This window comes from Eleginops maclovinus, chromosome 5, assembly GCF_036324505.1.
Source record: "Eleginops maclovinus isolate JMC-PN-2008 ecotype Puerto Natales chromosome 5, JC_Emac_rtc_rv5, whole genome shotgun sequence".
Lineage (NCBI taxonomy): Eukaryota > Metazoa > Chordata > Actinopteri > Perciformes > Eleginopidae > Eleginops > Eleginops maclovinus.
This window is the reverse complement of record NC_086353.1, coordinates 7,553,222-7,579,382: the sequence shown is the minus strand read 5'-3', so window position 1 is coordinate 7,579,382 and position 26,161 is coordinate 7,553,222. Positions and strand designations below refer to the sequence as shown.

The window sequence follows — 26,161 nt, the reverse complement described above, 5'->3', positions numbered from 1 at the left end:
AATAATTGTGAATACTTGTTGGCAAATGCTGTAAATAAATACACATATTCTTTGTATCAGTGATTTAGTAAGTAAAAGCACCGATACAGCAACGCAAAATAAACATACATGTAAGATTCCAATAAAGTATTTCTCTCATATGCCAAAGAACTTATAGGATCAATAGTAAAATAGCCTGTTCTGCAGGCTGATGCCCCTGTGGGTGATTCATTATTATATTGTTAAGTTGTTAATACTTAATACCTAAAGTTTGGTATACAGTGATCCACTCCAAAATATTACATAAATGATCTGACGGGTTTTGGGACTTTTCTTTTGAAACCTGTTTCACTGTCATTTGATTTATTTGTTTGATAAAACCGTTATTTGAATTGAACAATTTCAGATGTTTAGAGGAGATATTACAGTCAGAACGGACAGAATGACTCAAAGACACCAAAACGTGACAAGGATCCCCAAATAGACACAAATTCTTTGTCAGAGTAGATACTGTATTGCTGCCCAAACAGCATAAAAGTTCTACCCTATATATATTAAATTATTGTTCTCCTTAATTGCACTGTATGTTGACTGCAGATACTTCACACTTTTGGTCACATTTTGTACTATGTGGCAACACAGTACAAAATGTTCTATTCATAAATGCAAATTCAGCAGTTAAACAAAGTTGTCCAGTTTTTTTTTCCAAAGCGGGCGAAGACTAATTCATATGTTTTTGAACAATAATAAGCTAACAATACACTTTGTAAATGTTTTATAGTATTCGTTTTAATTCTGACGTTACAGCGCTACCCGGGGCTCTTGTTGTTCTATTTGTGTACTGTATAATGTTATGTTCTGTTGTATGAACTTAAAAACGTGTTATTAAAAGTAAAGTGACTTGAAGGAGCAAAAGACGTGAAACTAGTATATTTAAGGACTCTCTGGATGCAGGTGTCACAGGAGAAAACAATTGCAATCAGCCATCTGACTGGTCATGTTATTCATTTTCACTTCCGCATGGAAGCAACCATTTGTTTTGAGGGGTATTTATGTCAATGATTACTCTTTTTGTCACAGCCTCTCGCGTTCATGTTGAACAGAATAAACATTTTTTGATGTTTTAAAAAGCGATAAAAACGCATGTGTGGAATCATTCGGTTATTTTTCAAAAAAGGTGTTTAATGTCCCATTGAGAGCTTTCGGTCTCCCCTCTCCTGAATAAAAGTCAGGTCACTGTCACGAGGTAAACAGTAGCAGCTTCCGCGGTGAACTGAAGAAGCAACAGATTGAGTGAAATCCTCCAAAATGGGTTGCTGTAATTTTCTTATTTTGGGGACTTTATTGTCCGTGGCATCGTCACAATTTATCCCACCGGTAAGTGACATTTCTGCATAACCATTATCCTATTTAACATATATATTCGACAAAACCTAGATTTGTTATTTAACTCAAGTTGCTTTGATTTAGGTTTCTACTCTGAAGTCACACAGAGACCTTTTACATGAATGTTACATTTTGTTTACAGTATACAGAAGACTGTCGGGCAGACATGTATCCACCAAAGGGTCCCACGTAAGTAACATTAGTCCACTGTTAAACTAGGTACCTCTTTTTGACTCGCGGAGGTGTCTTGCGACGCTGCTACCTTCGCTTGCCCCTCGTAAATCTAATAGTCCAAATTAAACAGCTGTGATCAGAAGATACTGCGGGGTAAAAATATCCAAATAGCTGTAGACTGTGGGAGAAAAGATTCCAATACATGGTTAAAATGTATAAAGTGACCCATCTAAAATTGCTTTTATTTAGTAGTTAGTCCAACATTTTAATATTTACAATGATATAAGATCTACTGTTGTATAAATGCAAAAAGCAATAATCCACTAGATGATTGAAATAATTTATTTTTGAGCTATTTGTTTCTACACTTGGATTAAACTGGGTGACTTGTCGACTAAATCTGGCCTCAAAGCCTTCAGCTGATGCATGGCACCCCTGCAGGCATTGCATTTCAAGTTAATTCAAAAAACGATAAATAAATCACGTCTGCTCAGTGATGTTGTGAGTAGGATGTAATCAATTGTATCGTCATGCTTCAGTAGTTTGACAGCTTTTCCTTTTTCAATCAGGTTCAATGGAGCTGTCAGCTGGTACACTGTGGACCTCGACTTACCGCCCAGAAAGAGATGGACAGCTCTAATTACTGACAAAAAAGCAGATGTAAGAGCTCTGTTAAGTACTTTTAAATCTCACTCACAGAAATATCCCTTATTTTTTTTAAACATGTGATCTCTTCTTTAAAGCTGGTCACCATGATTCAGGCCATCAGAGACTTGGCTGATGCTTTTGTTCCGAGTGGGAGGCTGATAGAGCTGGTGGACCTTACGCTGGTGAGTGTTATTTCTCTCTGAAAGGCTTTCCTTAGAATAACTGCCATATTTAAATTTTATTGAAGGCTTTATGACTGCAGTGTGTTGTTATGTTCTGCAGCCTATTATGGCGGACACACTCCCGGAGCCTTTTGGGGAGGAAATAAAAGGAATTGCAGATGCTTCAGGGGTTCCTCTTGGTAAGAAAACACACATTCATCCTAGTGAGTTACTGCTTTTTAAAATGTTCCATTGACCTCTGCCCTTCTTTTCCTTATTTTTATAATATAGGTGAAGTCGTCTTGTTCAACATCTTCTATGAAGTGTTCACTGTGTGCACATCAGTTGTTGCAGAAGACAAAAATGGTGTGTTTTTAATAGAGAAATTGATGAATTGACTACTTAATTCTTATTTTACAAACTACTGTAATAATTATATATTGGCACTGAAATGCTTCTGGGCTTTGCACTCTTATAGGTCACCTCATCCATGGCAGAAATCTGGATTTTGGATTATTCATGGGGTACGTAAACGCCCACAAATTACAATTTTAAGCTTGATATTCTTGGTCTTGTAAAAAAAACATCTTATGAGACGCACTGATCCCTCTTCTCAGCTGGGACGTGAAAAACAAGTCATGGATCATTAGTGAGAAGCTGAAGCCTCTGGTGGTCAACCTCAACTTCAAGAGAAATAATCAGACCGTCTTCAAGTCTACAAACTTTGCTGGATATGTGGGCATGCTGACTGGCATCAAGCCTGTAAGTCCGTTGGTGTTAAACCTTGAGATTTAAAATGCGTTAAACATTATTTATATAGGTTCTGATTTGTGTACACATCTTCTCTTTTCCTAGCACATGTTCACTTTGACTATGAATGAGCGCTTCAGTCTGGATGGAGGATACATTGGTGAGTGATTATCTGTTTGGCTCAGCGTTATTATTTTTTTACAGGCATTAGAGATGAGGCCTCTGTTTTGTGAATACTTGTCATCATCTAAATGTGTTCACATGCAGGAATCCTGGAGTGGATCTTGGGAAAGAGAGATGGGATGTGGATGAGCTTCCTCACTCGCTCAGTTCTGGAAAATGCAAACAGGTATTCAGAATACCTTTTTATTTGTCCCACAGAGGGGAAATTCATTCCTCATTGTGACGTTTTTGGCACTGCAGAGTTACTTTTCCCTCTAACAGGCCACCTTAGTGTTTGTATCTTGAGTTCTAGCTGTTTAGAGGTGGGAAAACAGTTTAACACAATCAGGACACTATTGGTTATTTATAGTACGTCTGCTGAGAGTCATGATTATAATCTAAGGTGCAAAGGTTAACCTTTTTAAATACAAACAAATAAAAAGCTTTAATGTCTTTGAGGCAAGATTGTTGTATAGTATTCTATACTCTATATAAGACACAAAGATTAAAACCAATTGATACAAATAAGCTAAATATAACTAGAAAACTTGACACCAGTGCACTTACAATTAACTGATTACACTGCAATGTGAAGGCATAGTCACATGTTTATGTAATAGAATTTAAAAGCTATCATTTAAAAGAACTAATAGTTAAAGCATGATTTCTCTGGATCCAGGCTTGTTGACCATAAAGACTGACTGTCTCTTCTGTGTTGAGCTATGAACCAACATTGAGTGTTTTCCCGTTCAAGCTACAAGCAAGCCAAAACTCTCCTGGCTCAGACCAAGCTGCTGGCTCCAGCGTACTTCATCCTCGGAGGAAACCAGACGGGCCAGGGCTGCATCATCACTCGCTCCAGGCTGCTCAGCATTGATATCCTGGAGTGAGTACTGGAGCTTATCCTGTGATTGGAGAGCATTTAATTTAGACTGTACGGTATGTTGGCTCTCCGGGGGAGAGATGTACATTTGAAATGCTTAATCACTACTTATGTTTGGATTAAAAATAAATGCAGATGTATCGGACAATAATTGAAATGAAACGTAGCAGTAATTTACCAGGAATTCTGGACTGATCTTTTTTTTTGTCTAGTTTTTTGTGCCAGTGGATCAAAGTTTGTTTTAACTTGCTCAACTAAAAACTGATGACCGCTTTGGTTTCAGATCATCTGATTTAAACTATTTCACAAGTCATTTGCTTAGTGAAGCTGCATGTCACATGTTGAGCTATTTTTATTTCTATATTGTATTTCAGGATTGACCTGAAGCTGGGCCGGTGGTATGTGCTGGAGACAAACTACGATCACTGGAAGGAGCCTCTCTTCCTGGATGATCGCAGAACTCCTGCCATGAAGTGCATGAACCAGACCACACAGACAGTGAGTACTGAGAGGGGGAGGGGGGCCTGTTCCTGTCCATCTTCAGATGTGCTTTCAAACACAGCAAGAAAGAGAAAAGGGGGGGGGGGGAAGTCCTGGTATAGCATACCTTTTTTTTTAATGTCTGTTTATTTGCATATATGTTATAACAAATGTCATTGTGTTGTATTTTACAAAATAATCATACATTTCCTACAAGAATCAAAGTACAGTATGCTATAAACATGTTAGAAAAGTAATTGTAGAGTATATAATGAAAATGTCATGCTGTATCATAAAAGGAAAGCCAAGTGTAGTATGCTTTAAAACATAATTCTTCAAAGTCATAGAATTGTCTCAAAATGTTAGAAATCTTATATTAACAGTATCTTATTCACAAAGTATGTAGTATGCTTAAAATATCATGTAGAAGCTCACCTTTTTTTCAACAAAGTTTGTAGTGTCATCACTCTATACTGCCGGTTACTTTTAATCAATAAGTTATTAAAAATGTTTTTGCTTCTGTGTTGTGAAGTTAAAAGTAGTCTAGAATGTAAATATTGCATGAGGCAGAAATACTTAAGTACTGGTATTTAGAAGCATTGCACCACTGACTGATGACACAGAAATGTCTCTGATTAGAGGATGCGAGTTGTCCCTCATGATAAAGCTCCGTCATGCGAGTCCTGTGATTTTGGTCACATTCCTGTGAGACACTTTTTTTGATCTGTCTCTTTTTTTTTTTTTTCTTAGAATATCACAATGAAGACCATGTATGATGTCCTCTCCACCAAACCAATGCTGAACAAGGTGAGTCTTTTTAATAATGTGCATTTATGAATGAAACGCAAACAGAATTGCTCCCCTGTAAATAACTCATGTTTCTCAGTTGACGACGTACACAACGCTGATGGAGGTGTCTGAGGGAAGGCTGGAGTCGTACATCCGCAACTGCCCAAACCCCTGCATGCCCTGGTAACCCTTGACCCCAGATCTTTCTGTGGCTATCTGAGAGGGGAGGCTGTGATGCTCAGCTGATCTCGGGTCAGAAGTTGAGGTTGCTCCTTTTTAAATGTTTGCACAGAAAGAAATAAACCAAAGTTTGTCGTTATGTTTAGTTTTCCAGGTGATTTAGTATTCCTTAAAGCTTTACTAAAATGACTTAATCCTTAGTTTTTTAGGGAAATTGATAGATGAGCGAATCAAACTCGTGTGTGTATATTTTACCTCACATGCTTTTCACTGTAATGTGTTATTTGCATTATGAGTACATGTGAATCTCAACATGGGTGTAGGGAGCCCGGAGAAAAACGCTTGTTAATAAAATGAATGCAAACTTCTGTTATGTTTGATGCCACGAATGCAGCCCATACTCACCAGCTTGTGCCTCCACACTGTGACCCTGATTTGAGTTTTTATTTTATACGGGTTGCAAGTTAACATATCAAGAACTAACTTACAGGTAGTGTCTCCCCACATGGACACTGATACTGACAAATGTACCTCAAAGGTGTCCTGCACTGTGTATATTTTTAAAAGATGGTTAATAAAATGATTTTGAAATTTAAGTTTCTACTTGCATTTCTGGTGTTTGTTTTTAAACATGTGAGATATTATTTTCAACAGGGCCGCATCCAATGGATATTTTCATTGACAAATTTAACGAACATTTTCCCAATTATTTGATACTTTGTGTCGTCCATAAAATGATGAGAAACACTTCCCACAATTTCCTAGAGGCGACGATGACTTCAGATGTTCCCTACCCAGAAAGTATTAGGTTTACTATCTTTAGGGAAAGAAAATCAGTAAGTTGTCACATTTTAAAGGCTGGATCTTGGACAAATGATAAATAGATCATTGAAATGTCTGCAAAAACAACATTTTGTCAATGGATTATTTGTCTGGACGTCTGATGTACAAAACATTCTTTAAAGTTCCAGCATTTTATTATTAAACTTATTACTGTAGTCAATATTTTAATAACATGGAAATCAATGGAGGCGAAACATTAACAGAACAGTATATAAAGATGTGTTTACAGGGATAAAAATCAAATCTGACAAAGGAAAACATGTTGAAGCTGGGGAAACGAATCGCTCTAATCCGCCTGGCTACAACTGAAATTCAATCCTACTGTAATCTCTTTATCATTAGGAATCAAGTGCAGAAAAGAAGTGTAACAATAAGGCCAAGACAAATAAAACATTTTTAAAAAAAGATCAGAACTCGTGTTGAATCCCAGAACCAAGTAGACTAAGGCGAATCTGAACAGGAGTTTCAGGACTATAAAGATTCAGACAGAGGCTTAACTGTCAATCAGCAGCAGCATAAAGACAACCCCTCCCCAGATCACCCAGAAATCACAATAAACATTCAGGAATAAAATAAACTAAGTGTTGATTATGTGTAGTTTTATCCGTTGTGTGTCGAGAGTCACAGCTAACTTGTAACAGATATTTTGAGCCTTTGCTCATTAGAACTAGCAGATAGAGAATCAACAATCGTACATTCAGAACAGATCGAGGGTGCAAGCATAGTGTTGCTAAAAGAAAAATAGTAGATTTTGAGACATCTGTAAAAACCTTTACACGCTCTGGGCACCGACAGTGTCTGAAAAACAAGAGGAGAACACATCCTTTGCTCTCAGAGGGTCTCACCCAGAATGTACAGACACAAACAGCATCGATATGGCAACAAGAAACGGTGTGTTTGTAGGCACACAAACTTAGCTGTAATGCTTACCTGGTTCCTTCAGCGCCTGCGGGTTTCCCACCAGCCCCGTCAGCGATTCAGTGTTCCCGTTGAGGATCTCTACTGACAGGTTGTTATTCTGCTGCTCCTCCACTATCCTCTTCTGCAGTTCCTCCTGACATACAGCACACAGCAGATCATGAAGTGGATCATACACCTTTACTTATTTAATTATCACAAAGTAAATGTTTAGTGAGTGTTTGGTTTCAGCTGTTACACACCTCACACATGACTGTCAGCTGCAGCGGTACGTCGTCCACCTTCACAAAGTCTTCCTCGTCTGATTTCTGACTGGTGTTACCGGAGCCCATCTCCTGCACCAAGGAGATTTATCAGATCAGTTCACACCAGGCGACTGATAATGTGAGACATATAAATATCCTGAGTTGTGTTTTTTTTTAGTTTAATAATCTGAAGCCTTGGACTTACATCTACATTGATCATGACGGGAGAGTCTGACTCAGGGCTGCTTGTAGTGTTGGACTCCTTATCCTGGGAGACTTCATTAGATCGTTCTTCTGAGGCAGCAGCTGCCCCATCTTTCCTCTCCTCCTCAGGACTCTGGCCCTCCTTCATGTCATGGTGCTCTGCAGTCACAGCTGAGTTGTTCATTTCTGCAAAACAATGAAAATCTGATCTTAATATTTGCCTAAAAAAAAAGGAGTCTAAATCTACAAAATCTCTCTCAGACAAAGCCAGCTTGTCTATTTGTTAGCTTGAATGACATTTCCACTGTAAATATCAAAAGCGCCTCACCATCATCGATCTCTGAACTCCTGTGTTCAGCTTGGGGCTCCTGGGTTTGGCTGGGCAGCGTCCCCTGAAGCATGACACAATAACAGGGTCAGACAGAAAATACAGGCGTTTAAGAATCAGAGATATCTTTTACAAACAACCATAACTTAATGACTAACTGCATCGCTGACCTCCTGCTCCACCTGTCCATCAGCAGAAGCCTGCAAAGATGTCTGGACATCCACAGGCCCGGCTTCAAACTCCTCGATTTCGTCCTCTTCATTCTCATCCTCCCCACTGCCGTAGTTTGTCAGAGCCTGAGTCTCTGCTTTGGAAAGACCTGAGAGTCACAACACAGCACAGGCAAATGTGTGAGGTAATGCAGGCAAGCATGTGTATTTACAGCAATAGATTATTAAATGTAAACAATTTGACCATATTTTGATTTTATAATCCATAATGCAGTCTGTTTTAGCATTTGATAGCGACTTTTACTTAATTCCTGCTAAAATGTTAAACGACACTACTGATATTACATCCTGATTGAACATTTTTGTCAATTTCTCTGACAGTGATGGATAAATAAATTAAAATTCTTGAGTTGATTTTTAGTAAATAAGTCTGGGAGTTTGGCATCCTGGCATATACAGGATAAAAACAGGGAAAGGGAATAATAATAATAACATTCAAATATCAGATTTGACTGGATTTTGGGCTTTACCAAAGGGGCTGTTATATTTTTTTATTTCCCCTTACTGATTGACAGACAGATTCCCTGCCCATCCTGCTCGTCCTCATCTTCCTCCTCCCCCTCTGAAGCTTCACTGCTCCTGATGTTCTTCATCTCCGTCTGCAGGTAAAGCTCCTGGAGGCTGGTAGCTCCTTCCTGCTCAGCCTCATCCTGGTCCTGGAAGAACAAGAGAGACATTATTGTAGCACGGCTTACTGGAGGTTCTAAGTGGTATCGACCGTTTCGTTATCGGTATTTAAATGACTGACCTTGTCTTCATCAGTGTAGGCCGGAGACATTGATTTGTCAGCACCTGCTACTGTGTTTTCCTAATTGGAGGAACACATTAACACAAAGAGTCACATTCGGTCTCAAACGAATGCCTGTGCAGGATTGTTCATACTTTTATTATTTCACTAAAACTACAAAGTCTGAACCGATGGAAAAAGCTCACCTTGGGACTGTGCCTTGCTCTGGTTGATGGCTCCGCCCTCTTCTTATTCTTGTGTTTGGCTGCCAAGGCGATGCTGCTGCTGTTGTCCAGATCCTGCATGAGCCTGAAGAAGGCGAGTTCATTGAAGAGGATCTCGGAGATCTCCACCAGAAGATCTTCGCCACATTCGTTCAGAGTACGGCCGACAAATTTACTGAGAGAGTCCTGGAGGGGAGAGTGGAGATGTTATGAAAGCTGTTGTACATTTGATCTGCTTACACTCGTGTCGCCTTGAGGAGCCGGGTATTGTGATACCTGCAGTATGCCTCCCAGCTGTCTGTGGAAGAAGCGGACAAACTCTTTGCTTTCATCGTTCTGTTGGGTGAGGGTGAGGACCATGCGCCGCACAGATGTCAACAGCTGGAGGGAACACACCTCATCCATGTTCTCCTAATAAGAAACATCGACATTACAGAGTGATTCAACCCTTTAATATTTGTTCAGATTTACAGTGTAAAGAAGTCTTTTGACCTTTTTAAAGCTTTTAGCAATTAATTACCAACTCGAATACTTTTTAAACGTAATAATTAAATACATTTTTTCAATTTAAGTTCATTTTCTACTGGTAAAAATATGACAAAATCCACCCTGCAGCTCTGTATTTGTTGTCCTACCTTAAGGAAAGGAATGACTTCTGTCATGATGGCTTTGATCTGCCGGTCCAACTGCTGTGTGTCGATCTGAGGGCAGCGCACATCACCAGCTGCACCTCCTGCACACAAATCATTTGATTTAATATTCATGCTAGATTAAACAGCCATTCAAAAGGCAATGATTGTGTTGCTACGGGTCTTTGGATGTGGTGTTCTCAGGAAGGCTATAGGATTAGGTACCTTCCAGTGGGGCAGCAAGGGTAGCGGAAGGTTGTTCAGCAACTGAGAGTTCACCTGCACCCGCAGAACTGCCGTTGCAGGGGTTAAACTCAGCTTTAAGCTTCATGCGCTCATACTCCCTAATCCTGGCCAGAGCTTTGTCTAAATGAATCACTGTGTTGCCTATCAGAGCAGAAAAGAAAGTAGAGCGAAAAAAAGAGACAGAAAAGGGATACAAAAGTTCAAAATCAATGAGGCGAGAGAGAGGAGGCAGTAACTGATATTAATGCCTCTCTAACCAGGTTTACACGACCGGATCAAACCAGGTATGCCAGCTCCTAATCCTCCACCGTCACTCCTCATCTGTGTCGCTGATGTTCACCAACAAACCTTTTCTGAAAGGTAGGTTTCTTTACTTTGAACATGTGTTGTCTATCCCGAGGTGTAAACTGGTTTATTTAGTTGAAAGCACTTCAGTAGAATAACCAGATGTGGAAACAGTTTCAGATAAGTAAAGCTTCAGCCCCAAAATACTTTCTACATGCATAGCCGTACCCAGGTCATCGTTAGCAAATGGCTCGAGGTTGGAGGAGGTTGACATGTTGCTGTCATTGCCCACAGATTCTGCATCATCCCTTTTCTTCATCCTGTCCTGTGTGAGCCTCAGGTTTTTCTCCACCACCTCCTGCAAAAGTAGAACATTCTGTATTAGGCACCTGCAACATATAACTGACTGACCCCAAACTGTTGGGTTCATATCAGAATGGATGACTATAGAGGGAAGAGATTTTTCAGACTTCTCTTGCCATTCTTTAACATAGAAAATGACAGATCATCCATCACTCCTGAACAGGCATTATCGAGACAGAAAAAATAACCTGTCACCCAATTAGTAGAACTCGAGGGACCTTGCCCGAGAACAAAGAACACATGTCTGATGTGGCAACAGAGACATGGGGAGATGAGGGTCATTCTTTTTTTATAGACAGGTTCTGAAGCCATGCTGTCAAGTTGAATTCAAAGACAATGAAGATGGGGGGAGAGAAATTAAAATCAGAGAATGAAGAGGGACATGTAAAGATGAGAAGAGGCAAGGCAGGGGGAGGATGAAAGGAGACAAGGCTGAGAGAAACTAATGACAGATGTATTGAAATGAAGAAAAGGAGGGGGAGGGTGCCAATAGGGACAGAGAGAAATACTTTAGGAGTGGTATCGGCCTCAAAATGGAGGGACAAAAAATATTAAAATGAAAAACAACACCAGGAATGTGTGAGAACATCACACCGGGAAGCAAAAATGTGTCCCTTACGGCATCACTGGTGGCCAGACTCTCACTGGGTGTGAGCTCAGACTGGGAGCCGGCAGCCCACACCACAGGGCCAAGGGGGGGGAGCTCCTCCACTGCACTCTTCTCTGACAGGTGTCTGCTCACTATATCCTGCCACAAACACACAGAGACACTGTTGTCATCAAGGGAATTCCTCAAGGGGACATTTATTTATTTCCAAGCCCAGGCTCAAATAAGAGCTTTAGAGTTCTGACTAAAGACACTTTGTAGATAACCTCACAAAGAGTGAACTACAGTGAGTCGGCTTCTAACTCAAATTCAATAAGCTTAACTGAGATTAATGCCAAATACATGTTACATTCAATTACACATTACAATACATTAGATCATATTCACACCAAGTTAAATTGAATTCCGTCTCATCCTGATCATTTCTACGACACCTTTCATTTCACGTTTCATCCAGCTTTTATCCTACAACTTGAAACCCATTGTCTTCACCAGCTTAAGGAGTTAAGTGTAAAAAGTCTCATTTCTCCTCCTAATTGTCTCTCATTGTCTCCCGCAGGTCCAGTGGTGACCTTTTAATCACTTAGAATGATACAGACCGTACTAATTATGTCTGGAAACAGATGATCACAGATATATTTCTAATCTTTTAGACACTTGAGCAGATATTCTGCTAAGAAACCTTTCTGACCCAGGACCCAGGCAGGAACTTCACCCTATACTCAAATCAAACGGATTATTCTGAGATCCGAGCCGTGCAAGGAGGATATATGCATCCATACTGTACGGCAGCTACAGACCTGTAGGGAATACAGAGCCCTCTGCCGTAGGTAGTCTGTGTTGAGCAGCTGCAGCTCATGGAAGAGCTCAATGAGGAAATGTGGACGGGACTCATTCTGGGATATTAAAGTAGCCACTTCAGAGTAGATGGTCTCCCTCAGCGCCTCGAACAGGGAGAAGTCGCTGCTTGCATCTACAGGTACAATAGTTGACAGTTTGTTAGTAATTATAGAATGTCCTACACAAGTAAAAGCAATGGTAGTCTGTACTCATAATTAAAAGATGTGGTTTCGGTCAAACTAAAAGCAGAAGATGATGGGATGTTTGTGTGACAAAATAAAGAGCGCATGATGCTTGGGTTTGCATTGTGAGTTTACCTGGGGCTTCTGTGCATGCAATTCTGTTAGAGAGGAAGGGTGTCCTCCAAGCATAGGCTGTGAGTAGGATAAATTAAAGTGACAACAAAGACAATTAACACAGAATGAAAACGAAACAAATGATCAGGACAAATATGCAAAAAGAATTACAAAAGGACAAGATGTTCAATTAAGGAGAAAATAGCACTTAAAAAAGTCTAATGCTGGTGTTTAACACATTTAATAGAAACACAGACACAAGAAGGGTGGGGGCCTGATTCGCACCAGAGGAGAGGTCGTTTCGTTTGCTCCCAAGATTAGATTTGCTGTCCAGTTTCTCTTGGGTCAGCTTGTCCAGCAGACTCTTGTTCTGCTCCTTCTGACGGGACAGGGCCGCCCTCTCCTGGACAAAGTCTGCAGTGCTGCTCACACTGTCACTCTCATGGCCTGAGGGAAATACAAAAAGAAAATAAACACACTCATAAAACCTCATTTGGTTACAGCATAAAATAGCGAATTCAACTTGATACCTTCAGTGTTCTTGAGCCCTTTGCTCCTCCTGCGGCGGCTCTTAGAGTTGGGTGTCTTGGTTCTTGAGGCCAGGTTGGCCTGGGCAGAGGCCTTGCGTCCGGCCTTAAAGGTCTTTGTGATGGTGGTGGGATCAACAGGGTCAGGCATGCTGCTGAAGCTTTCCTGTGATGCTCTGTCAAATTCTTGACGTCTAGGATGGCGGCTGGCAAAAATGGGGGAGGAGGAGGGAGAGTCTTGGTGCTCCGTATTAGATTGGTGATGCTGGACGGTGTTGTTCACGTATGACGTATTAAGCCAGCCAGACGCTCTAAAGTGGTCACATGGAAAATAAATGTATGAACAATAATGTTTACATGTAGAATTGTTTATTGATGCAAACAGATGGATATACCCCGTCTCTGCTGTGGTGTTCAGAGGAGAGCGCTGCAGTGGAGGAGGGAAACTCATATACTCTGTTTTGGTGGAGGCGTTGGGGTCGAGCTGCTGCTTCCGGTGGTCGGGGTTTGGCTGACTTGCTGCACTCTGCAGGTACTCGCCCATGGGAGCAGGGAAGAGTGGATATAAGTTAAAGCCTGCAGAGCAAAAGAAAGAAAATATACTTTATGAAGTTAATGTTCCAAAAAAAACAATAAGTCATGAACGGGGACTTCTGGCCTTTCATTTCTGCACATCTTAGGCAGCTTCAAATCTATCACTTATGGTACTTACAAATGAAAATGACTCATACCAGTAAGGTGGTCGAAAGGAGACACATGTAAACCTAGACTGAACAGAACTAATCCCAAGAGCTAAAAGTACATGAATGTGTCTCACTGGGAGGGAATGGGGATAAGGCAGCAGTGGACATGTTGTTGGTAGAAGGCTGCAGGTTAGATGCGAAGGGGAGGAATCCACCAGGGGAGGCTGAGGGGCCGGAGCTGGACTCCTGGGACGAGCCGTGCTTCTGGGTCTGCCAACCTGCTGCTGAAGGGGAAGCCTGCTGCTGCTGCTGCTGCCGCTGCTGCTGCTGCTGCTGCGGCTGCTGCTGCTGCTGCTGCTGGCGGAGGAGGTCGTTCAGGACCTGCTTTAGCCTGGAGCAAAAGTTTGAGAGAGTGTCCAACATTTAAAAAGAGGAACTGCTTGATATAAATAAAGAGATGTACTATTGTATGGTTTTTATTTGTACCTTTGTACGTTGTTTTGCTGCCAGGCCAGCTGGGTGTAAGACTGGTTGAGCTGGTGCATGATCAGGTGGACCTGTGGTGAGGACACGTTGTTGGGAAACACACTGTACTGACCCGTCAGCAGGGTTTGCAACATATAAGAGAGTGTCTGTGGAGGGAGGCGAGAGAATTTGTTTATTTGAAACAACGGTTTCATTTTGTTTCAAAAGACAAAGTCAAAAGGCACCTAGACAAAGGCTTAACAAGTACACAGGTCATTTTATTACTATTCCTTTGTTGCCTGAAATATATCTATCTGGTGCACAAAATAACTTTAAAAAGTTTTGTACAAACATGAAAACAGAACCACTACCAAAAACCCCCACACAAGTCAAAGATGAGGGTAATGCCAAGAATGGAGTTTCTGAAAAAAGCTTCAGTGGAAGGAGTTGTAAAAAACCTCCTTCAATGAATGCCAAAAAGCATAGAAAAAGCTATGTTTTTTAAATTTCATTAAACCTGTTCATTACGTCTCCAAATGTGGTGCAAGCTTGTGTCCATAATCCATATCAGTGCCAGTGTGTGTGTGTGTGTGTGTGTGTGTGTGTGTGTGTGTGTGTGTGTGTGTGTGTGTGTGTGTGTGTGTGTGTGTGTGTGTGTGTGTGTGTGTGTGTGTGTGTGTGTGTGCGCGCACCAACCTGCTGGTCCTGCAGCAGTGTCTGACACATGCTGGTGCTGAAGTCCAGCTGTCTCTGCAGCTGGCTGACCTGTTCCTGCCACTGAGTCGAGCCCTCAGCGATGGACAGCTCAGAGGCCCAGCGCAGGTTCTCTTGTCGCCGTGTTCCTCCCTGCTGGCTGCTCGCAGACTGGTTCATCATCCTGGACTGCTGCTGCTGCTGCTTAGCATTAGCCTTGTTCTGAAGAGATGGATTCCCACTGCCTTCACCTGAGAAGGCTGGAGGGGGCTTCAGGTTGCTAAGGAGAAAAAGATATGTGAGCAAATCACGGTAAAAAAAAAAAGCAATACAATTCCCTGTGCTTCACTTGTTCGGACCTTCCTTGATTCTTCCGGTTAGTGTAGGAACACTGGTTCCTGCTGGATGAGTAGATGTGGATGTCGTCATCGGAGCTGCTCTCTGCACATTCTTCATGCTCCTCTTCCTCCTCTGCACCGATCTCAGAGTGATATTCATCCTCATCATCATCATCCTCGTCATCCTCATCATCATCATCTAGGTGGCAGGGAGTGGAACCCCAGGTAGCCATTGTCCTAATGGAGAAAATGATTGTATTTTATGGAATAACTTTCAGTTTTATTTCCCAGCTAGTGAAAGTATGAGAGCTCCCATGGTTCAACGTGTCTGCTGCTGGGGCTTTGCTGTTCACCTGTAAATATCTCCTCCAAATGGAACATAAGTCCCTTGAGCCGTGAGTCTCCTACCTTTCATCCCTACTGACAGGCTGTGAAGGTGAAGCTAGGCCTTCTGAGTCATCAATCCGCCTGGGGGAGTCACCATGACCGCTGCGCCTCTGGTGTTCAGCCATCAAGGACTCAAGGTGCTTTCTGCGCTGACGCAGTTCTTCCCGCAAAATCTGGTGGCGACGCATCTCAGACCATAGCTGCTGACAACACAGGACCAGAGAGAGCCTGTTAACGGTGTTCTGAAAGTACAGATCTCCTCCGACATCTGACTAATGGAAGCCAAGGCTCTTCCTGTGTGCGTGGGGGGGTATGTTACCTCATTGTCAGTGACTGAAGGGGAAGCTGCTTCTGGAGCTGTGGGTTTGAGCACAGCTGAGTTGGTTTTGGGTCCAGAGGAGGGCAGGACAGTGGCTGGAGTGGAAACTGCGACTGGAACCTTCCTCAGTAAGCCCTGCTGACTCAGGGTGCTGGACACAGACGACTAGGGAGTAACCACAAAAAGTGTTAAATCCTATAATAATTGACCCTCTAAAGAAACAGATTTAAATGTAGGTGTCACTTTATTATGAGGTACCCCCAAGGTAAAATGATGTAGTCTTACACAATAAATCCTTTCATGCATGTTTACTTTTTTTTAATTGTTTTATAAAAATGATTATTGAAAGTATGTTCACTTTGGATGATGTAGTGTATTTTGTTTTCTATTGGCAGATATTTGGGCCACCCCCTGACTGCTCTTTTATAGATACAGTGGGGCAAAAAAGTATGCCACCATCAAAGTGAGCCACCAATTGTGCAAGTTCTCCCATTTAAAAAGATGAGAGGCCTGTAATTTTTATCATAGGTATACCTCAACTATGACAGACAGAATGAGAAAAGAAAATCCAGAAAATCACATTGTCTGATTTTTAAAGAATTAATTTTCAAATGATTGTGGAAAATAAGTATTTGGTCAATAACAAAAGTTCATCTCAATACTTTGTTATATACCCTTTGTTGGCAATGACAGAGGTCAAACGTTTTCTGTAAGTCTTCACAAGGTGTTCACACACTGTTGCTGGTATTTTGGCCGATTCCTCCATGCAGATCTCCTCTAAAGCAGTGATGTTTTGGGGCTGTCGCTGGGCAACACAGACTTTCAACTCCCTCCAAAGATTTTCTATGGGGTTGAGATCTGGAGACTGGCTAGGCCACTCCAGGACCTTAAAATGCTTCTTACGAAACCACTCCTTCGTTGCCCTGGCGGTGTGTTTGGGATCATTGTCATGCTGAAAGACCCAGCCATGCTTCATCTTCAGTGCCCTTGCTGATGGAAGGAGGTTTTCACTCAAAATCTCACGATACATGGCCCCATTCATTCTTTCCTTTACACGGATCAGTCGTCCTGGTCCCTTTGCAGAAAACCAGCCCCAAAGCATGATGTTTCCACCCCCATGCTTCACAGCAGGTATGGTGTTCTTTGGATGCAACTCTGCATTCTTTCTCCTCCAAACACGACGAGTTGAGTTTTTACCAAAAAGTTCTATTTTGGTTTCATCTGACCATATGACATTCTCCCAATCCTCTTCTGGATCATCCAAATGCCCTCTAGCAAACTTCAGACGGGCCTGCACATGTACTGGCTTAAGCAGGGGGACATGGTCTTAGCCATAGTGGAGTTTGGAGTATGACTGTTTGAGGTTGTGGACAGGTGTCTTTTATACTGATAACGAGTTCAAAAAGGTGCCATTAATACAGAAGTCTTGCTTGTTTGTAGGTGACCAAATACTTATTTTACCGAGGAATTTACCAATTAATTCAATAAAAATCCTACAATGTGATTTCCTGGATTGTACCTATGATGAAAATTACAGGCATCTCTCATCTTTTTAAATGGGAGAACTTGCACAATTGGTGGCTGACTAAATACTTTTTTGCCCCACTGTATATATACAATATTAACAACATTTTTTCAGAACATGTTTTCCTATCTGATTGTCATACTGATTCCACTGCTCAGCCAATCCTTGTATAGATAAGCTTATGTGTGTGTGTTGGTATGTGCTTGTGTGCGAGTGTATGCCTCACCTGGATGTCAGGGCAAGCCCACTGCAGGTCGTGGATCTTGCCCTGGATTTCAATGAGCCTCTGGCGCTCCTCATGGAGCTGCTTCAGCTCGTGCTTCTGCTGACGCAGCTTCTCCTCGTACAGCTTCTCCCTGCGTCCATTCAAGTTTTGATACAATGCAATGTCATTTAATACCAAAATCACACAGCGGGAAAGGAAAGGTTGCCAGGTAGGTCAAATGAATGTTTTGGGACCAATGTAAAGGCAGCCTTTCAGACCTTTAAATACTGTACCTGGCTTTGCTGGACAGAGTGAGGTCTCTGGGATTCTGTTTTGATCCGGCCCCCAGAGACCTAGTCACAGTCGCTCTGGTATTATTTGGCTGTTGGTGTAAAGCTTCATCTTCATTAGCTGTTGTGCCATCAGTGTCATCACTCTGGAAACAGACACACACACAATGTATACTTTGATTAGCTCAATATTAGGTGAGACATCACATTTTTCAAGTGCAGAAACAAAGAAATAGTAGCTCTCAAAACAACTAACCTAATGTTGAACACTGACCTTGGCTAAGGCTTATTATTTGTTTTAACGGTGTTTTCCATTCCCATAAAAAGGTAACCAATCAAAAAAATGACCCAGCATTTGTTTTGATTATACCTATAGAAATTGCCAAAGTAAGTCATTTTTAAAATACCATATTTAACATCCTTCCATTTCATTCTGCCAACAACGAAGAAAACCCCTTCATCCCGCTACAGAACATTACATTTTATTCTGTGTCGGCCTCACCTGCACCATGGCCACCAGCTCCTGAAGCTGCCGGAGTTTCTGCTTCGCTGTGTGCCGATGAACCTTCTGGGCAAAACCTCGGTTGTTCCCCAGACTGCTTCTTTGACTCGACCCCGAACCCTCACTGTCTGGAGCGGCAGCCTGTGCCCCTTCTTCATTATCGAGACGATCTTCATCCTCATCCTCATCCTTCACCTGATTATAGGGGGTGTCCCTATTGTACTGGCACTCTAAATGATGGTAAAGAGTCATATAAGGTCTCCATCCCGCTTTCAATACATGTTTCTGAAAAGCATGTTTATTAATAGTGGTGGAAAAACAAGATACCATATCACAGGAGAACACAATGTGCCTCTGCCAGTGTGAATACCGTTATGACTGTTATATATTTACGCCATTAAATATCTATGCTAATCATGTACCTTTAAGGAAAAAATACAACACTACACAGAGAACAGCCACAAGAGGGATGACCATCAGCTGTAACGCGGTTCTGTGCGGGCATGAGTGTACCTATGGTTGATGGGATGTTGAGGCTGCGGAGGTTGGCAGCTGAGCGGTTGTTGATCTCACACTCGGTGTTGAGTCTCCCGTCACGGTTGTTAGTGGCGCCGCCCCTCACACCGCGCCTGTTGGTCAGGCTGTTCAAGTCTGTCCAGTTCCCGCTGCGCTGTGGGTTCCTACGGAGATGAATTGAGTTAGTTAGACATCAAGAGGCCAGTAGGAGAAATAAACACATGAGCACAACAACAACAAAACAATCTCCTCCCATTGGAATTCTTTCAGTGTAATGTAACAATTTTGACACATTCTATACTATGACTTCTTATCACACGCTATCTTAAGAATGTTTTATGAGCTACAATACTATGACTCTTCCTTGAACTTATTATTGATTAATACAAGTATCCTCGTTTAAACAAAACACACCTGATGTTGGTTACAGCCTGGCGGTTCTCCTGCTCAGAGTCAAATATGGCATCAAACATTGAACTGTCCTCTGTCTCATCTTCCTCCTCCTCTTCCTCATCATCATCCTCTTTCACATTCTCATTGACTGCATCCACCATCATATCAGACGTCTGCTCGTAGTACTGAACCAGTTCCCGCAGTTCATTCAAACGCTTGTGGACCTCCTTTAGCTTCCTGCAGGGAGTACAATAGAACAACAACAGTTTGGATGTGAATGTGCAGCAGGCTATATCATAATAAAGGTTACGCCATACAATTGTCAAAAAAGTGAAAAGTCACCTACAGAAAAGCACCCCTATAAAAGTCTAGGCGTTGTGATCGAGAAGATGTTTAGCAAAGGCTAAAACTTGTCGGCTTGTCGTCAAGGTTTCACTTTACCACCCCCCACTCTGTACAACTCCCTGCTGCTGATATCTGACCTGCCTATTCAGCTGCTTGTGTTTTTGTGTTTACCTGAGCTTGTCTGTGGAATTGGAGCCATCGTGGTGTTGTGTGAGTGCAGGATGAAAGGGAATGGAAACTGAGGCCCCATTGGCGCAGAGAGCAGATGGACAGTCTGATGACGCTCCCACAGTCAGACTGCACTGTGTTGACAGGCCACGACCTGAAAGGAATCACTTACAGTTTATTTTTACACTTTATAGTTAAAAAAGCCACATATTACTCTACAATAAGCCTTTGAAAATACTCTTACATGAGTTGTTGTTGAGTGTCTGGTCTCTGAGTGAATGCAGCTCCTGTAGGATCTTGTCCATGGTTTGCTTTTTGTCTTGGAGTTCTTGGAGCTTAGTGAGTTTGGCACTGGCAGCTGTTGCCCCCATGTCTAGGCCAGTGTGGGGGCCAGAGGCAGAGTGGAGGAGAGGCCTGTGTTGAGGTGGACCAACAGCCTGGGGAGCCCTGGACCAGCACACCTCTCTGGAGAGGGAAAGGCTCTCTGCCTGCCGACGGTTGTCAGGCACTGCTTTAGTCTACAACACATAAGTAATGAAACACGTGAGCTAAACATTTGTTATTTAACAGTTAAAACACTTTCCCTGATGAAATAAATATTTGTACATGTTGACATGGCTTGTGGAGTAAGAGGTAAACTAAGGGTGAACAAGAAAACAGAGGAGGGCTCAACAGATAATAACAAATTGAACAAAGTAAATAGCTTAACATGGTGACATAATGCCGTATTTAGAATAACAATGGTTATTATTCATATATATATTTTTAAATATGCATTAGATACGTCAGAAGAGAGTTCAAAGCAAAACCTCTGCTTTTATTTTAGGAGGCAATGGCTGCCCAAATGTATATTCCACTACTGTACCTGAGAATCATGCAGCTGGTTGTGGAACCGCTGGATCAAATCGTTCAACTCGTCATTCAGTTCTGATGTGATGCTCAGGCCTGAAACACTGCCTGTCGTTTCTGTGACAACTAATGACAACAACAAATGTCAAATGCATGAAACACAGGTGAATGTGTTCAGCATGAAATATGACATTAAGTGGATACATTTCTCACAAATATTTCACAGAAAATACAATTAATACAATCAGTTCTTGCAATAACTGTTTTGTTAAAAGGAAATCAACCGAGTTCTCATCAATGTATTTCTGTTTGGAAGAAAAGTTATCTTTGCTACTGTATGCCTTTGTCTGCAACTCTGAATAGGTCTGTTACCGTGTATCTCACCAGTGTCTTCAATCACAGCCAGTGCCTGCTCTGCACTGTCCTGCATGGCCATTAGTGCTTCCTGTCGGCCCTGCAGGGCCCTGAGCTGCTCCTGCTGCTCCAGCATCTTCTTCAGCAGCTCGTGCTGCTTACGCAGATTCTCCAACTCTTCCTTCTGGTCAGCTCGCACCATTTCTGGCCGTCCGCCCTACAAAGGTTCCGTCCACACTGCATTACAAACACTGCAAAAAACCAACAGTGCTGCGATACTACTCAGCAGAAAAAGGTAAAGGAGGCTTATCAGGTACTGACACAGCCAATAAATCTAACTTACAACGATAAAAGCTAATCAAAGACAAATTGCTTTCTTTACATAAATTGCAATTACCTTATACTAATTCAAAGTTTTAATGCAAGGGTACACACCGTTGCATTTGAAGCGTCTGAGGATCGGACCTCAATGTTAAGAGAAGTGCTCTCAGCAAGTGAACCTGAGCCCACCGCGGAGTCCAGGGTCCCCACCTCATCCTCATCATTCTCCCGTGTCTACAGACATATTGGAAAAACAAGAGACTTAATGATAATTGAAAAGGAAGGTATGCAGTACAACATTTTTCCAACAACGGTTCACAGGTATCAACCTAAAAACTGTAAATGATTCAAAACTTAATAAGCTCCTCCAAATGCTCTATATACGAGAATGTTTATGTACAAGCTGTTGAAGTGTGGGTGGATATGGGGAGCAAAAAATGTGCAATTATTTCGATTTCCCTTTTGCAAAACCCTGCAAAAAGTGCCTGCAATTACGACAACATATTTCTCAGAATGCTCCAGTGAAGGCAAAGTGATATCAAACAATTAAGAAAGCCATCCTGCTGGGATGGAAGGTAGCCGGCTACTGAGTGTCCTCATTTTATCATCACATGAGACATTAACATATTTAAAAATAAATGTGAGCCAAGCTGCCAAGATAGCAACAAAAACCAGTTCCATTTCAACCATAAATAAGCAAACAAACAAGCTTCACACTCCAATGGCTGTATACCTCTAAGAGCTGTATACCTCTCTACCTGTCTAAGAGCTTTAGAAATGCCAAGAACTAATTCTGAAAAATATAGAGAATAAACAAATGACAGACTAACCAGCATTTTCTGCAGAAACCGTAAATATGACTTTTCCTGCTCCTTGAGGTGGTCGATGAGATGGGAGAGTCGCTCCACATTGGCCGGCACATCGTTCTTCTCCACCAGGTCGTCCCGCATGGAGCTGGCCTTACTGATGTACTCCCGGATCTGTACCAGTTTGCTCACCACCTGAGACCAGGCAGAGAGAGAGGAGGGTGGCGTATGGGTGTGGGTTTCAAAAAGTAATTGAAAAGGAGACAGAGGAATACGTAAGGAAAGGTGACAGCATTTGGAGCGACAGCTCAGACTGGGCTTAATAAGGGCAGAAAGGGGTTGGGCACAAAACTCACTATGCACCAGGGGTGGCATATTTATAAATTGCCCTAAATACAGCCTAGTTTCAGCTGCACTACATCTCCCTCACTTTTATCCTAGTTTTGGTTTCACACAGTAGCTAGAAGTGAAGTGATACAAAGACATTGCCACATTTAGATGTGAAAAGTGCTTCATTTACATTAAATGTGAAAATAATGTCTTTATGAGGAAGATCAGTTCAATTAAACCTGATTTACCAGCGGGGGGCACAGTAGTTGTCATCACTGACTTGAGAAGACATATTAAGTTAGGGCAAACTTGTTAGCATACTGTTTGATTCACACAGCTAGCTAATTGGAGCAATGTTGTCTTATTATTTTGAGTTGTTTTTCAGCCAATTAGTAATGCAAGTACGAATATAATCATCTCCTTTAGCTCTGTTTCTGTTCTCTACCAACTACTCAGGAAAATATGTGGCTGTTTAGCTGATAATTGCTTATCCTCTTACTTTATATCTAGCACCATAAGATTTGTGTTTCATAGTGAAATATCTTTACACTTATGGAATGACTTGCTATGACCAGCTATAACTGTGACTCCCTAAACACCACCAGTATGTCTCCCTTTTAAAGTTAATACTGTATCTCAGCATCTACTTAAATTGGAAAATATTGTAACCAGATTTGACTAAAACCTCATAGTCTGTCTCAATCCTCAGTCTACATGGCATCAAGTCGCAGTTCAACAAGAGTAAGAGCTGACAAAACCATGGCAACAACCAAACACAATGTTACCTGGCTGCTGTCTAGTCTCGGCTCTCCTCTTCCATACTCTCTGTGTGCTAAGGGCCCCCTCTCTGTGCTGCCACGGCTGAACCTTTGCACTTCCTTGCTGGGGACCAGAGGGGTTAAAGTATCCCTGAGTCCTGGGCCCTGCTTCTTGGTTTCCTTGGTGATAGCTGGTGTGGCTGGGGCAGAGGAGGAGGGATGGAGCAGCTCCTTGCTTTTGTTAGTGTTCACATGCAGAGGTACGAAATTGTAGGGCTTTTTGTTCTCTCCAGCTAGCTGCCTCTGGTTGTTGGCAGCAGTGGCACGCCCCTGGGAGTCACTGCCAATGCTCCTCTGAGTAACAGAAGAAAAGAAAAGTCAGATAATTTATTTGGGCATTTAAAAGAAGTTTTTCTGTTCTGCCATTCTGCCAGCTTCAAATCAATAGCAGTTTAGCCAACCAACCCTAGGCTAGATGAAAAATATATTTAGCTTTTTCTTTTCTGCCTGCCGATGCTTCAAGGCAATGCTTTGGCATTTTACCACTGAACAAAGTATGCATTTTTTTGTTGAAGAGTTTGATAAGCATTAGGAATTTTATTCCATGTCCTTGAAAATACACAAAAGGCACGAGTCAAAAGGGAATCTTGAAATGTTTAGCTTTGCCGCTCATTTGCGTTTCGTGCCTATGTTTGCCTGAGACATATGTAAAAACTGAAACTATTTCTGATAAAAATGTAGCAGTTTTTCACCTCATCCAGGTCTGTAAAATTGATTCTCTGACGCAGCTTGTCTAGCTCAGCCTGGTCTGGGACAGACATCTGGGTGGAGTATTTGAAGTGGGGAAAGGAATGAGGGGTGCGTGCTCTCCTGCGACCCGCCCCAGGGGTGGATTCTGGCGAAATGTCATTAGTCAGGCGGCTTTCCACCACCGCAGCTGACAGCTTCTTCTTGTTTTTCTCTGATGATCGGTTAGCTTTCTTCTGCTGAACACCCCAGTCCTGATGAACAGAACAAATATTTGCACTATTCATTATAAATGTTTACTTGAATAGGGACAGTTGAATATCTAGGTATCGAAAATATCATATAATTACATTGATGATAGTGACAAGACAGAGCAACATGGATTTTTGTAGTAAAAGGTTCTGTCGGCCCTTACCAGGTTGTTGAGTCTGTCTTCCAGACTGCCATTGGTTATAGTCCACTCTTGCAGCTCTTCTGCACCGTCATCAAAAGGAGTGCCTCCTGTTGCCATGTCACCCACTTACAGCTTGCTGGAATTCACAACAAAATGTATACTGGTCACCACAGAGAACAAAAGGCAAGTTAAACAAGTCCACATTAAAAACATAACAGGAAAAAGACATTTCACAGTCATGGAAGAAGCTTTTTCACAACAAAAGAGATACTGATCACCACATGGGACCAAATAATTAGAACCACATTACACAAGCTTAACCTACATTAAAGAACAAACAAGAAAAGTAATTTAGGGAATTATGGGGGTTCAAGCAATCTTAACTTTCGTTTAGCCAACTGACTGACGTTGTTTGCCCAAAAACAACAGAACATTTTACCTTTAACTGTAACTCAAATCTTGTAATGGCAACAATAACGCTAGTAGGCTATTAGTAATTACAAATGAATGTTACTCACCATACGTTAGAAGATGATATGACGCTTATGTTAACATAACATGCTTTAAGGTTAAATTAAAGCATCACATGCGTAATGTCTTTCAATAAGCCTTTACTTTGGCTAATGTTTACTCTTAAATCACAACCAGCTTGAAAACATGACTACTTTGACGCATTAACGCAGCTTTGACCGTATAGCTTACTAACTGTTGGAAGCTATCTATATGAGATGTCAGTTTACCGTTAGCAGCCGTTGGTGGGTTTTGTGTGTGGCCCGCTTCGATTCCCGGGGAAAACAATGAGCAGCGCGAGCTCTCTGTCACCAGCTAATGTTAGCTAACAGAAAGTGTAGCTATCACCATTAAAGCACTTACACGTATCCTAGCTAAACCAAACGTTAAGATTGTGTGATTGTATGTAGCTTATTACCCTTAGAGAAACTTTACTAGCTTAACATTTGTGACCTAGTTCTGTCCCACAATCGCCATGGCAACACGCAATAACCCCGATCTGCAGCAGCTAACCCGCTGCTTAACGTTGCGTCGAATATTTAACACCACAACACTAAGCGTTATATGTGTCGGTCAAACAATCACAAGACCTTACCCTAACGAGCAGCGAAAGTTGTCAAGCTTGCTGAGGTACCTCGCTAATGCTAGCTAGCATCGAACAGCAGCTCAGAACGGAGCTAACTTTAAATGTCTCGATAAAAGTTGAAGCAAACAAGCATCTTAGCTAGCGGACCAGAGCTATACTTCAAGCTGATAATTACGTTATCGCTCCAAACTAGGGTTTTGAAAACTGTCATGACTAAATGACACTAACATTAGCTAACGACAAACGCAGAAGGTTAAAACACTGGCTTTAAGTCATGTTATTTAAAACTGCGCTTGCTAAGTTAGCTTACACTGTAGGATAACGAATGTTACCATTACCATGCAGAGAGAGCGAGAAAGAGAAGGAGTCGTCGGTGCTCGGCACTTCATATATTGCAGTCAAGGTTTTACAGATTATATCTCATTGTTGTTGAAGACAATTGATCAATAACAACGTTTTATAGGTCCAAAAACGCAGCAACATCAACTCATGGATATAATCCCGGCCTGATAGGTACACTCCCATACAGCAGGTGGTGGTATACATTAGTTTGTAGATAGTCTTCCACCACCG

At 41.8% G+C, this 26,161-nt stretch overlaps 2 protein-coding genes across 10 annotated transcripts; one reads left to right on the top strand and one right to left on the bottom strand.

Annotated features, from left to right (window-relative positions):
* The first annotated feature begins 1,114 nt into the window (after positions 1–1,114).
* Positions 1,115–6,188, top strand: asah1b (N-acylsphingosine amidohydrolase (acid ceramidase) 1b). The gene is made up of 14 exons (XM_063883792.1): positions 1,115–1,356; positions 1,508–1,554; positions 2,109–2,199; positions 2,283–2,369; positions 2,470–2,548; positions 2,640–2,714; positions 2,827–2,872; positions 2,966–3,110; positions 3,204–3,258; positions 3,366–3,447; positions 4,015–4,146; positions 4,518–4,641; positions 5,374–5,430; positions 5,510–6,188. The coding sequence occupies exons 1-14, from the start codon at positions 1,288–1,290 to the stop codon at positions 5,597–5,599; spliced, it is 1,179 nt and encodes a 392-aa protein (XP_063739862.1). The 5' UTR covers positions 1,115–1,287; the 3' UTR covers positions 5,600–6,188.
* On the bottom strand, positions 5,663–26,112 carry pcm1 (pericentriolar material 1). Of its 9 annotated transcripts, none has more exons than XM_063883781.1 (40): positions 25,927–26,112; positions 24,514–24,628; positions 24,104–24,352; positions 23,379–23,705; positions 22,288–22,458; positions 21,572–21,691; positions 21,155–21,353; positions 20,799–20,908; positions 20,178–20,451; positions 19,937–20,087; positions 19,442–19,657; positions 19,025–19,191; positions 18,512–18,741; positions 18,013–18,155; positions 17,741–17,870; positions 15,990–16,154; positions 15,692–15,873; positions 15,305–15,520; positions 14,949–15,225; positions 14,274–14,419; positions 13,922–14,178; positions 13,500–13,680; positions 13,108–13,415; positions 12,863–13,024; positions 12,599–12,655; positions 12,242–12,414; positions 11,454–11,582; positions 10,700–10,829; positions 10,166–10,327; positions 9,947–10,044; positions 9,588–9,722; positions 9,294–9,497; positions 9,109–9,168; positions 8,866–9,016; positions 8,301–8,449; positions 8,131–8,194; positions 7,804–7,988; positions 7,596–7,688; positions 7,366–7,489; positions 5,663–7,233 (listed from the first exon to the last, which is right to left on the bottom strand). In XM_063883781.1, exons 2-40 carry the CDS (start codon positions 24,607–24,609, stop codon positions 7,208–7,210), a joined length of 6,417 nt encoding a protein of 2,138 aa, XP_063739851.1. In that variant the 5' UTR covers positions 24,610–24,628; positions 25,927–26,112; the 3' UTR covers positions 5,663–7,207. The 9 variants fall into 9 exon arrangements, with proteins under 9 accessions (XP_063739851.1, XP_063739859.1, XP_063739855.1 ...); XM_063883789.1 differs by having other exon boundaries at positions 14,274–14,344; XM_063883785.1 differs by having other exon boundaries at positions 15,692–15,870.
* Positions 26,113–26,161: the final 49 nt, after the last annotated feature.

Bases quoted from the DNA above. Each gene is read 5' to 3' on its own strand.
- asah1b (XM_063883792.1), top strand. From the start codon at position 1,288: ATGGGTTGCTGTAATTTTCTTATTTTGGGGACTTTATTGTCCGTGGCA. The intron at 3,259-3,365 runs GTGAGTGATTAT...GTTCACATGCAG, and splicing joins TCTGGATGGAGGATACATTG to GAATCCTGGAGTGGATCTTG. The intron at 4,642-5,373 runs GTGAGTACTGAG...TTTTTTTCTTAG, and splicing joins TGAACCAGACCACACAGACA to AATATCACAATGAAGACCAT.
- pcm1 (XM_063883781.1), bottom strand. From the start codon at position 24,609: ATGGCAACAGGAGGCACTCCTTTTGATGACGGTGCAGAAGAGCTGCAA. The intron at 10,328-10,699 runs GTACGGCTATGC...CTGCTCTGATAG, and splicing joins ATTTGCTAACGATGACCTGG to GCAACACAGTGATTCATTTA. The intron at 10,045-10,165 runs GTACCTAATCCT...ATTTGTGTGCAG, and splicing joins CCTTGCTGCCCCACTGGAAG to GAGGTGCAGCTGGTGATGTG.